Source organism: Mytilus edulis, chromosome 9 (assembly GCF_963676685.1).
Source record: "Mytilus edulis chromosome 9, xbMytEdul2.2, whole genome shotgun sequence".
NCBI lineage: Eukaryota > Metazoa > Mollusca > Bivalvia > Mytilida > Mytilidae > Mytilus > Mytilus edulis.
This window is the reverse complement of record NC_092352.1, coordinates 22,274,725-22,288,527: the sequence shown is the minus strand read 5'-3', so window position 1 is coordinate 22,288,527 and position 13,803 is coordinate 22,274,725. Positions and strand designations below refer to the sequence as shown.

At 30.3% G+C, this 13,803-nt stretch overlaps 1 protein-coding gene across 11 annotated transcripts in view; it reads right to left on the bottom strand.

Annotated features, from left to right (window-relative positions):
- Nucleotides 1–13,803, bottom strand: part of LOC139487803 (glutamine-rich protein 2-like) — a 46,268-nt gene that overhangs the window by 2,741 nt on the left and 29,724 nt on the right. For 4 of the 11 annotated variants that reach the window (XM_071272904.1, XM_071272909.1, XM_071272905.1 and 1 more), the window contains 10 exons: nucleotides 13,039–13,161; nucleotides 12,008–12,082; nucleotides 11,363–11,473; nucleotides 10,558–10,742; nucleotides 10,103–10,165; nucleotides 9,520–9,621; nucleotides 3,249–3,395; nucleotides 1,660–1,767; nucleotides 1,088–1,141; nucleotides 482–569 (listed from right to left, as the gene is read on the bottom strand). In XM_071272904.1, coding sequence (XP_071129005.1) covers nucleotides 482–569; nucleotides 1,088–1,141; nucleotides 1,660–1,767; nucleotides 3,249–3,395; nucleotides 9,520–9,621; nucleotides 10,103–10,165; nucleotides 10,558–10,742; nucleotides 11,363–11,473; nucleotides 12,008–12,082; nucleotides 13,039–13,161 — 1,056 coding nt within the window. Of the gene's footprint in view, nucleotides 1–481; nucleotides 570–1,087; nucleotides 1,142–1,659; nucleotides 1,768–3,248; nucleotides 3,396–7,561; nucleotides 7,595–8,810; nucleotides 8,838–9,519; nucleotides 9,622–10,102; nucleotides 10,166–10,557; nucleotides 10,743–11,362; nucleotides 11,474–12,007; nucleotides 12,083–13,038; nucleotides 13,162–13,803 lie in introns of all 11 variants that reach the window. The other 7 variants (XM_071272913.1, XM_071272907.1, XM_071272911.1 and 4 more) reach the window with 3 other exon arrangements.

Sequence of the window (13,803 nt, the reverse complement as noted above, 5' to 3'; positions counted from 1 at the left end):
GAAAAAAATATAGTATTGTATGAACTTCTGGTTAACTAAATGAAAAATCATACAGAATTCCTTCAAGTCAACAACGAGCACACCTGAATATTTTTGTGTAAAGTATGTCATTAGTTGGGGTGGTTCATAGGTGTTTCTCGTTTCAGATTTTTTATATAGATCAGACCATTGGTTTTCCTATGTGAATTTATGGCTCGCTGTTTGAAGTGAGCCAAGGCTATGTTTTGAAGGCTGTACATAAACCTATGATTGTTAACTTTTTATACATTGTGACTTGGATAGAGAGTTGTCTAATTGGCACTCATACCACATCTTATATATATATTTATATCAAAACAAACAATAAACACTGATGCAAGAAATTATTTATCATGGATATCAATTTAAGTAAAATAATATATCAAGAATTATAATTCAGAATGTGTTCTATCTAGATATCAAGTTTCGTTTTTATCTGAGCACTAATTATTTTTATTCCTACCTTTTGCATTACAGGTAGTTTAGCTTCAATACGACCCATCCTTCCTTTATAAATGTTTCCATCAGCACCTTGTACATCTACTTCTTCCCTAGAAAAAAATTTAAATTAAGTTTTAATGAAACAACAGTAATTTGGATGGAGAGGGCTAAATGACCAGCACCAGATTTGCCATCTTAATGAAGATGATAATGGAGGGCTCTGTAATGTCCAATGGCAAACTAAAGGCATATTTAGGCTGCTGAAATGTTAATGTAACAGAAATATGAACTCTGCTAGATCACTATGTAACAGTTTGCAGGAAGACATATCACATTCACCCTTCAGCTTTTGGATCAACCATGCTTTACTCTTACTTCTGGATGCTTCATTCTGAGCATAGAAGTAGCGAATATTTTTTTTTTTAAAGTCTTCGATAAGGTCTCTGATTGGAAATTTATCTCATAACATCTCACACTGAAGGTGAGGGGGCAAAATAGTTTTGTAAAGGACTTTACAATTGAACTTCAATAAAAACTATATCATACTGTATCATTATCAAAATTTTTCTGAAATCAATTAGTAGAATTTGTTAAGAGAATATCACATATATATATATATGTAACTTACTTGTAGAGTGGATAAATGTTGGTAGTCTGCTGCTCTTCCTCCCTGAATAAGTGGCTGGAAAAAAGAGTTAACAATTATAAAACTGTATTTCTGATAGTTTGATTATCTTAATTTAAAAAACTGTGAGATTATCTTTGCAGGAAACACTTCCTGTCTGAGACTGTTGCATTGCTCTGTGTATATATAGTATGTCAGCTGATATTCCTTTGAATGCAGAATGCAACTCAGTCTTGTATAAGTAAATTTAACTTCGATTAATATTCTTCTGGTTCATGTGTCTCATTACATGTTTCAAATTTAACTGACTTTTAGTATTTAAAAGAAAAGATAATTTAATGTACATCCGAGAGCTTATTTCTGACATTAAAATTTATCTTCAACTTGAAATTATGTTAAGAGGAATTATAAATTTGTATTTTTCTTCTTATGAATTTATTAACTTCCTTGTTACTTTTGCCAACATGATACCTACCAGTACTTTGGATTTAATACTGCTATTTCATCTGAGAATGTTTTGGTAAAATATAATTGTGTGTTGACCTTCAAATGACCTTTATTCTAGAGTTACTCACCTTAGATGTGACAACTTAGTTATGCGTTTTTGTGGGAATGTTGTTGTGTGTTGACCTCCACATGATCTTGATGTTGCATAGTAGTCCGCTATTTCAGAATTTGCATAACTGTAAAGACATAAAAACAACTTGTTATATGATAGAAATTACCAATTCTTTCATTGAATAAACTTAAAATGTACACTAATTGATAGATGTTTATATATATACTTGTATGAAAAGTTGAATTCATAATGAAGTGATTGAAAAATGAGAAAACGATCATTAAGGAAATAGGCACTGAAAGTCACTTATATAATTATTTGCTGACCAAGATTGGCTGCAATGAGACTAATAAATAAGTTTAACAGGAGGCCTTCCAAAATAAACATCCTCTAATTTGGATATTTTATAACAGGCAGATTTTGTCTTCATTTCTAACAATACATAATTTTCTTAACCATTCATACTTAAATCAAGTCCTTTGTGACAAAAGGGAAACTTTCCTCAATTGATATAGAATGAAATTCAAAACAGTGTAGCTGTGGCCATTGATTGACACATTAAAATCATCCATTGACTGGGACAAGTTAGGTGAACGTTTGTATGTAACGACCAATGCTCACTATGTACTTTTTAAAGACACTTAAACTATGGGGTCACCAAAGGTTCTCAACACCTAAATAAAGTAATTCGAAAAATTAATCAGAAATAACACGATATTTTGATTTATATCAATTATATCAATCAAAACACAAATGTTATTCCTGATTAATTTTTCGAAATATTTTATAATTAAAGGCGTTAAGAAACCTTTGGTGACCCCACAGTTTAAATGTCTATCATAGGTACGTCGTGAACAGTGGTCGTTACAGACAAACTTCACGTAAATTGTCCCAGTCAATGGATGATTTTAATGTGTCAATCAATGGCCACAGCTACACTGTTTTGAATTTCATTCTAGATTCAAAAGCAAACAGATGGGGAGGCTTGAAAAAGAGAACATTTATTTTTGAACAACTTTTTTTTTATTTCATGCTATAAGGGACAAATGTGCTATATATACGAACATGCATGGACTACACATGAAACCATTGTTGTTAGTAATGAAACATGCAACCATAACCAATGATACATGCCAGTTTATTTTGATAGACTTGGATTGTAATCAGTGTAAAAATATGTGAGTTATATCATGTATTCAAGTAACCATTTGCATTGAACATTCCTTTTTGAATACTGACAAAAAAATCTCTTTCATTGATCAAATATTCAAGAAGTGTATACAACTTTAAAATTCCTGACAAAAGCAAGTGGTTGTATAAAGTATATGATAGAAAAAAGAAGATGTGGTACGATTGCCAAAGAGACAACTCACTAAAACCAAATAAAGGAGAAGTTAGCAACTATAGGTCAGCGTACAGCCTTCATTAAATGACATAAAAATCAGCATATTTGCTCAATTACAGTATCTCATTTATGTTCATCCTTCAAAAATTGCAATAATAATTGAACACAATAATTTCTGAATTTATAAAAATTTCTTAAACACGAGTTTTTACTTGGTTACTTCTGTCCTGAGTCATGTTTCTCTCTCTCTTAATACTCACAGCAAGGCATCTTTTTGTTGTTGAAGGGCTTCAAGATCTTGGCCAAAATGAACTAGAAATGCTTTCAGATCAGATTTACGCATTCTGGCTAACTGTTTCTCAGCCAATGCACGTTCAAAATTAATGTTGTTTCTACCTACAGGAGGTCTACAGATCAGTAAGAGAGAGAGAGAAAAGAAAGAAAAGATAGGTATGATATAGTATATATGTAAATAATGAAAGAGAAAACATGTCAGACTCCCAATCTATGCTGATAGATATCAGCAATACCACCTAACTGAAAGAAATATTTACACCAGACCAAATGATACACATTAGAGAATCCAGTATGATTGGATCATAGCAAAATTCTGCAGCCATTGATGTATTAAAAAAAAAAAGGTCATGATTTAAAAAAAACCCATGTTAAATGTTTACAGTAAAGACAATTAGAAATGTATTATGAAACAGCACTTACTGATTATAGAAAATTTTATAGATACATGTCAACCACCATTAACGTATTTACCCGTGTTATAAGAAGTTATTTACATCATTCAACAAAAACTTCAACTTCTAACATAGGAAAGAAAAATATCTAATTAAATGAGTAAATGAATTGATGGGTAAGCAGACCTTTCTAGTGACTGTACAAAAAGCTCTGTAGTTTCTCTTATGGACCATCAATAAGTAGAAAAGTATTTTGATTCTTGATGGAAATTTATTTCAACATATGTTTTGACAAATTCCTTTATTCTGGTCTTTATTAAAAATATTTATACAATTGTTATATTCTTTTTCCTAACATGTATGGTCTTAAGTATGCTCAGTCAATATGTACTTAAATATACATGTATATACAAAAAACACTCAGATCATAAATAATGTTCATAAATATTTCAAATAAAATTTATACCAGTGAACATTGAAATAATTTTAAAAGATACTTTTTTTTAGAAGTGCCGACTTTATTAAAAATAAATCAATATAACCATATAAAATCAAACAATTGTAAATGGTCAACCTTGCATGACCCCCAACTATTATCTTAAATCAATTATTCAACTGTTAAAATATAATTACTGTTTAAATAAACTGGGTCAATATTTTATATGTATATCACAATGACTGTGCATTGCTTGAGAACAAAGTGTAATAAGACCTAAAATTATTTGGAAAGAATGTCATTCTATATGAATGAAATGAAATTTTAGGTTTATTTCAAATGTGACAGCAATCTAACAATACCGTGGAAAATGTCAAGTAACATAGCATATCTACCAAAGATCTGTCTTTAATATCAAATTATTTATACTGCATCAGTAAATTTAATTAAACTTGTACTTGGCAAATAACTAATGGAAAGAGATGTTGGCTATGTTTTTGTATAGAATGCACAACACTTTATCAATTTGACTACTGGTAACAGAACTTTTCTTAGAAATCAGATTTTCAGACAAAATTGTTTACAGGACGAGTTTTGAATACACATGTAAGTAGTGATAAAAACACAACTTGAATAGCACCAACAAGTAGTGAGACTTTGGTGCATGGAGCGAATCAAAACAATCTGGGGATAGTCCTATTCATTTAAAAGTTTCAGGGCTGATAGATTTTCACTTAATGAACAATTTTACCCCATGTCAGATTTGCTCTAAATGCTTTGGTTTCAGAGATATAAGCCAAAATCTACATTTCACCCCTATGTTCTATTTTTAGCCATGGCGGCCATCTTGGTTGGTTGGCCGGGTCACGCCACACATCTTTTAAACTAGATACCCCAAAGATGGTTGTGGCCAAGTTTGGATTAATTTGGCCATGTAGTTTCAGAGGAGAAGATTTTTGTAATAGATTACTAAGATTTACGAAAAATGATTAAAAATTGACTATAAAGGGCAATAACTCCTAAAGGGGTCAACTGACCATTTCGGTCATGTTGACTTACATGTATTTGTAAATCTTACTTTGCTGAACATTATTGCTGTTTACAGTTTATCTCTATCTATAATAATATTCAAGATAATAACCAAAAACAGCCAAATTTCCTTAAAATTACCAATTCAGGGGCAGCAACCTAACAATGGGTTGTCTGATTCATCTGAAAATTTCAGGGCAGATAGATCTTGACCTGATAAGGTAGCAATACACAGTTAGAAGTTTAGTTTCGCATTATGGCCCCTGTGAATTTTTTAAATATGAAAGTTTTTGTACAATAAAATTGATTTTTAGATAATTGAAGAATAATATAGCCTTCTTAGTGGGTTTATATGAACATTTAGATTGATTTTAACATGTTTTATAAGCCATTTCTATGATTGACAGTCCGTATTTTCCTATCCGTACCGTTCATAGGTCCATAAATTATTGTAGTGTTTATCAACAAAGATTTTGCGCTCGATCTTTTCAATTCAATTTTATGGAAAAACGAGCAGGAAAGCATATGATTTTTTTTGGACCACTTGATAGATATAAACCTATGGATTTAGGAAAGGTACCACTGTAATTCATTAAAATTTTCCTTTAGACCAAATTTTGGAGACTTTTGTGACATGTTCACCCCCCTTTTTTGCTATATTTTGTATCTAAGAAATGCAGAATGTTGCCATGGTTACACCCAAAAGGGATTATATTTCACCCTTATGACCATTAGAAATCAAATCTATGGAAGATTTTCTTTCTACAAGTATATACATGCATAACACACATATAAAGCCTTCTTTGTTAGACAGGAGGGGAAAGAGGGTGTTTAAAAATTATGAGTGTCAATTTTAAGTTTTTTTCCTAACTGTGTATTGCTACCTAAACAATTTTACCCCAGTCAGATTTGCTCTAAATGCTTTGGTTTTTCAGTTATAAGCCAAAAACTGCATTTTACCCCTATGTTCTATTTTTAGCCATGGTGGCCATCTTGGTTGGTTGGCCGTGTCACCAGACACATTTTTTAAACTATATACACCAATAATGATTGTGGCCAAGATTGGTTAAATTTGGCCCAGTAGTTTCAGGAGAAGATTTTTTGTAAAAGTTAACATCGACGACGGAAGACGGACGCCGACCGCCGGATGCCAAGTGATGAGAAAAGCTCACTTGGCCCTTTGGACCAGGTGAGCTAAAAAGTGAAAACTAATGATGATGATGAGGGAAAAAAACCCAAAAGAGATGAAATAGATGAGTAAAACAAACTATAGAAATTTTAGTCAACACAAAATAAGTCTTAGTGAAAACTTGGTAACAGATCTGAAAAGTACTCTCACAGAACAGCTCCTCATTGTCAAGCTACGGCCAAATGTAATATCTGATAAAAGTGTGACAGAAATATTTGTTGAACTGACAGACTGAAGGACACACAGACAAACAAAGTGATAGCAAAACAGCCCAATCCCCTAGAGGGGAGGTATAATATAGATATTTGTACTTTTCATTACAACTTTTTCTCTGGACATCAGGATATTCATACTTCATACCGGATGAATTATGCATGATTATATTTAAGCTGAAGGATTATTGAATGTCTGTGTCGATATCAAAGTAGTCTTTTACCTGCCAATTGAAGATTTCAACATTTTATCTGGCAAAGTTATTACTTAATTTACCATTCCAAGTTAGTTTGTAAAACCTATTTTTGATTATATTACTATAATATTGTGTTAATCATTTTAAATTACAGACATTAAACCCTATATCCTTCTCTTTTCCTCTTTATGCAAACCTATGAAATAGCTTACCTTAAAACATCTTAAAATAAAAAATATCAAAGTTATTTGAAAATAAAATTTGCCAGAATAATAATGATCACCAGCATAAAAATTAGTGTTCTTTCAGTTGTAACAAAAGATTTCCTAAGTATTATAAATTACAATGTTTGTTTTTTTGTTGTTTTTTGTTGTTTTTGTTTGTTTATCAAAATGAAGGTACACATATACTACCATTCAAACAAAATTCTGAAACACTAATGTAAGGGTACATTGCTAAGTTCAAGAAAATGAATTTCAAATACTTTACATTTGTCTATGATGTATGATGATGTATGATGACCGGTATGCGTCACATGATATACTACCTATTTAACATACACAAATGACAAACTTAAACATGCAATGCATTGTAGTTTTGATAATAATTACAAAGAAAGAAATACAATCACAATTGAGTGAGATTTCAAACTTGAAAAGTGCTAAAGGAAAACATGCTGTATGTGTTTCTTCTCCAAACCACCTGTAATAAACACACATAAATGTGATGTGTACTATAAAGGGAGATAACTCTGTTATTATTTGCTGGTGCTACAAGCAGAGAATATTAGTAAAAGTGTAGGAATTTGTATATAGATTTACCGAGACCCTGGTCTGTCAATACCAGCATACATTCTGTTAAAGGAGAAAAACAAAAAAGAATACAAAATTTTAATCTAAGTAAGCAATTAACATATTAAACTACCAAATTATGATATTGTGAGAAATAAAAATGCCACAAGAAAAAATTAAAATTAAAATTAATGTGTTAAGTAAATTTATAATTGTGAATTGTTTGTAAGCAAAAACATGAGAAACAAAGCAAAGAAGTTATTAATAAATTAAAACTTGAGTATTTTATTAAATGTGAGCTACTTCAGCTTTCAACAACTATATAAGCTGCTTTTAACAAGTTTCAATTGAATTAAAATCCAAACAAGAGACATGCAGGTATAAATCCCATACCCATTTTAACAAGCATACCAAACACCTTTATTTTTATCAAAACATGCCTTAACTTAAAATACACTGTTGACACAGAGATATGTCCATTATTTAGTAGTATAATTCTGATGTTGAATTTTAACATTTGACCTTGTTAGGTTGAGACAAAAAACCATAAACGTTAAAAAGGTCCAAACAGATAGGTTCTGTGGTCAAACATCTTATAACTACATTTTTATGGGGGAATGTATTGCATTTTCAGTTTAAGAACTAAAAATGTAGTTTTGTTTGCATGCTAATAAAATGATATGCTATTTTGTAATTCTGTTTTACAAAGTTTGTGATTTCAGGCAACTGATAAAAGGGATTCTAAAAAGAAGTTTATCATGCAGGTATAACTGAAAAACTAGTCTTTAAATTCAAACATGGAATTTTGACCAACATATGGCCAAACAATATACATTACGGTATGTTTGCATCAGTTGATGAGATGTTCAAATTCCAATATAAGAATTAAAAAAATAGTTATAACTTTTTTATTACATTGAATAAAGTAAATATAAACAGAAGTTGTTTACTGGTCTACTGAAAAATTAATTCTTTATTTTCTCTTTAAAATAATTCATTAATTAGCCTTCATCAATGCAATAAAAAACAGCACATTTTCTTGTCATCAGCAATAAAGAAATTTCCAAATCCCATTTAGTTTGTTTCAAATTTTGAGGAAAAACGTGTACTTTTGGTACTTTTGAGGAAATGGTTGAGGCCAGATACCAAAATGGTTTTTGAGCAGTATTCCATGTTGTACCTTGTTACATGTAATCAGCCAATGACAATAAAATGTGCTTGAACTACAAGACAAAAGGTGCTAGGATTTAATTGGTGTGACAGGGCAGAACTTAAGTACCGTTTTAACGTGGGACTCATCTTGGATCTGAAATCAATATTTCTTTCAGTGACAAACTAATATACAAAATATTTAGATTGAAAGAATAAGAAACACTCCTTTTTGTGGTTGAGATAACACTTCATTGCCATTGCATATTACAGAAAACTGGAAGAACAGTCATTCTGCATTTTATGTTAAAAAAAATCATATGAATACACATAAGATGTGTATTGAAAAAAATATTGATCAAACTGATGTGCAAGTATATTATTTCTAATCATATAATCTGAATAAATAAATAAAGGGTGTCTGAGTGATCCCTAGCTACTTGTTATACTCTACTTAAAATATTTAAGGAGTTAACTGAAAAATAGGTATAAACTACAGTGTTAATTATTATCTGTAAATAAAAGAAAAATATTGATGAAAATGTTTTACATTAGTCTTGTAACAGTGTTTTGTCAGAAATGTAGGGAATAAGCAGCAACTCAGAAAAATCACATTTCGTTTAGTGATTTTAAATTTCAAAGAAAAAGTCTAAGTATAATTGCTTTTGCAAACCTTATAATTATTGAAAACAACTCTCAAAATTTTTGAAAAGATACAATTGCAAATTTCCTACATTTACTGACCAAAGTTGAGAGAAATTATATACACAGCAATTTCTAGCTTAGCAACTAATGAATTCACACCAATTAATTATAATTATGCTAGCAAAACCTTATACCTCTTTGCATGCTGTCTTATCTGGTCTAATTCGAAAGTAGTGTAAGGCCTAGGTGATCTTGTGGGGTGTAGTCCATTATGAGTTGGTAATGATGGTACTGGCCTAAAAATACAAAATAAAATTGTATCAAATGATGAAAAAAAATTTGAGATGACAAAAATTTAAAAATGTGCTATCAAAATTAATATGTTTAAGAAAAATCTTTTTAGATTTTACAAGTGTTACCTTGTTCAAATATTAAATTGTTATGTCCAAATTCAAATGTTAAAAGAACATACTAGAAAACTGACATGTCAGCAAGGGCCCTGCTTGCACATTTGGTTATGAAGCACAGAAATTAATAAAGTAATGTAAACCAACCCAATTGAAGATTAAGGTATGTAATTCATAAATCTTGATACCATAAATTTATACAGGAAATTTGGTAGAAAACCAAAACATTTTGAAATAGAAACTTAACCTATAGAGATATTTTCATTGAAATTCTAGCAGATCATATCATGTTTCTCATGCTCTATTTTAACTATAAATGTACAATCTATAATACTTGTGTAACATTAGTGTCATCATAGGACTTCCTTACCCTGTTGGCACAATATCTACTGGCCGGTCACATGATATACAATGGAATTTCTGTATAAGTTGTCTGAAACAAATAAAATGGAAAGTTAAATCAATTTTGCAGTATTTGTGAGTTGCCTGATTGTGGATAGTAATCCTATATCATTTTATTTGTTATATTCTAATACATATATATCTTGCTCATGAAGAAAACTAAAAATGTTCACAGATTAATTCAAATAAGCAAATACACTCTTTCTTTAATCAATATTTTAAATACAACATTTTTTCATATACCACTTCACCAATAATCTTAATTTAATTAATTAAGGCCACTCCCTAATTGCTTACATCCCCATTATATACAGACTAGATGTCCTGACATTTTATTCTGGAACAGTCCTTAGCTAAACAAAGCAGATAGAAGGAAACCCTGTGTGAAAAACTCTAGCTAAAGAATCGTTAACTTAATCAAACCTTCTTATTCCAGCGGCATCATCTTCCGACCATTCTACAGGTGCTTGATTCTGTTTCTTCAGTTTCTCATTCAAGGCCTTCAGACGGCTTTCTAACCATTCTTTGAGTGGATCAAGTTCTAAGCGATCCAGTTTGCTATCAATATCTTCAGTAAACACCTTACACTGGTGGTTCCAAGCTTCCTCCTGTAGCATGTAAAAGTTATTCTATGTAATACACAACTTCATTGTTATACATAGTACAATATAAAATATCTCTTCTCAAGACTTGATTTGAAAAATAAAAAAAAATTCAAACAGCATTTATCTGACCATAGTAGTTCATTTGGTTGGGTTTTTTTTCTCTCAAGAGGTGTGTATACTTTAATTCAAATATTTTATCCTTGAGAATTTCTTATGTCATACATTGTGTTAATTTAACTCTAATATTGAACCACTTGGATTAGGAAAAGGTTAGCCTAAATATTGGACCATGTGGATTTGAAAAACATATAATTTGAACACTTAAAAAGTCTTTGTCACTAGCAGTACTTCAAATTTAACTTTTGAATATGTGAATTTATAATAACATAACCTAAACATCAGACAATGCAGATTTCTCAAAATGAAACATGGAAAACTGACCATGTTAATAAGTCTTACTACAGCTTCAACATTTGAAGAGGTTTTGTAATGAACATTTGAAGCATGAAGAGTCATAATAAAAAAACATTTGAAGCATGGAGATTTTTAATAAAATGAACATTAAAGCTCTGTAATTGGTATAAATGAACATTTGAACAATGTGGTATAGAAATACTCCTTACATTTCCTGCAAGTTTATCCAATATTTCTTTAATCATCTTGTTGATGTCATTTGTTGTTGTATCGAACAAAGAATGGTTGACCTTGTTGTCCAGTGATCTCTTGTCTGCTTTCTGTAAAAAAAAAAACGAATAAAATCAGTCATTAAATTTGCAGTGTCCTACCCACAGTTACTTTTACAAATTTTCTATTAATGGGAAATACTCAACTTTACAATCTTAAACACATTTTCATCTATTAATATTGCATTTGAATAATTATGAAAAAAGAAGGAATATATATTAGTTTTGACAAATTTATAAAAATGAGACAGACAAATGGATCGATAAAAAACTACTTCACATATTGCCCACTTGTTGTAGTAGATGGGGTATAAATATCATAAAAGTGATGCCACCCAATTTGGAACTTGATCTGTATTATGTGGTAATAAGCATTGTGCATAAGTTTCATAACAATTGGTTGAGGCAAACTTCAGTTAGAGAACAGAAACCAACTGTTAGACGTACAGGCATACTTACTTACAGACAGACAAGGGTAAAACTTAATGGCCCCTTCACTATGATAGGGCATATAAAATAGCATGATAAAAAGCTTATTGTGCTGTCCATTAGTACTGTTAACAAATACATTATATCTGGACTTACAACATCCATTTCTGATTGGACGAACTCCTTGTCAGCCTTCTCCTCTTGAAGTCTGTCACAATAGGCAAACAGTTTCTGTAAAATATGTATTAATATCAAAATATAATTATATCAAATTACAACAGGTTCACATATAGAAACTTTAATCTGTTTCAGGAAAAATATTATAATCATGAATTGGTCTATAATATACCATATTCATGGATATTTTACATATTGTTCTATTCCTGATTTACAATGAATAAACTTTTCTTAAGGGGCTCAATTCCAATTCTTCCAAGGAATCAAAAAATGCTATTCACATCAATCTTTTTGATTTGTAAATATTATTTTATAATTAAGCTGTCATCAATGCAATCCTTCCACAATTTCTATTAAAAAACATGTTTCCTTGGACAATCTAAAATATCAATCAGGACACATCCAATGGATTTATTGTAAAGACGTTATAGTCTGAGTCTTGTGCAATGCAAAAATATAAGTTTAGACAGGATCTTGGATCATAAGTGTATGGCAATTTATTCTTATGTTATGCTATGTTTTTTTTTTAAATCAATGTAAAGTCCAAAGTGTTGTCTTGTGTAGAAGAATATAAAACCTGTGATTTCATTGTGATTAAGATATGGAATTTAGCTAGAATTCTTGTTAAAAATAACACTTAAATGTCAATTATGGACACAATTTTTGTCCTTGAACTGGAATTTCCCTTTTAGATAATGAAGTCTTAGCACTTTATCATCTTTTTGTTGATTTTCAAATTTACCTGAAACCATGTGATCAATATTTGATGATAGTGTTTCAAGATAATGTTTACTTATTAGAGAAATCATATTGATGCTTTAATTATAAGTTAATAATTGGATGTGTTCTAATATCAGAATGAAAAGATAAATTTCTGGCACACACAGAGAGAATTATTTTTACCTAATTTGTGTTCTGATTTTTCTATTTTTGTTAGTTTGTGTAAACCATGTGGACAAAGCAGAAACATCTTCAATGTATACTACTAATGTGAAGGTACATATTCAAACCTCAATTTCTTTAGCTCTGCTTGAGTTTTCTTCGAGGATGTCCTTGGTTGTTCCATGGAGTTTCTCAACTTCAGCCTGGAGTTGTTGGATTGCTGCCTGTGCTCTGCTGAGGGCATCACTATCCTATAGAAAGATATAATATAGTTTATAGTGCAGGAAAGTTTTCTGACCTCTACTGTTTGTATTATAGACATTTTGTTTTAATAAAAAAAAAGGCTTAAAGAACTTTCCCAGAATAGACATAGGATAGCAGATTTTTATGACATTCTTATCTAGTCATGAAATTACATAAAACAATCAGAGCTACTTTTGTTTACTCTACTAGTATTATTATATCATTAAAAAAAATATGTTTACTTTAATAGAATTAGGTACATATATTCTTCAACCAAATATTACATTATTTTGCATAGACAAGCATAAGGCTAGTTCATATTTTTTGTGCTGACTCTCCTAAACTGAAGTTCTGTTGGCCATTTATAGGTAAACACTGTTAAATTATATTCATCAAAGTCCAAAGGAAAAGGAAATATATGCAACTAAAATCAAATTTAAGGCTGCATGTGGACATAACAACGGTATGAGGTAAAAGGCAGATAATATGCATTAAACATATCTCATTACAAATTTTTATAACTACAGATTTACATTTTACAATTATTTTAAAAGTCATGCGTGCAAATATTTCTTCCTACTTTTACCGTTTTTATATTTAGCATGACATTTTGTGAAAGTGCAGATTTAATTACAGAAATGACTAAGTAA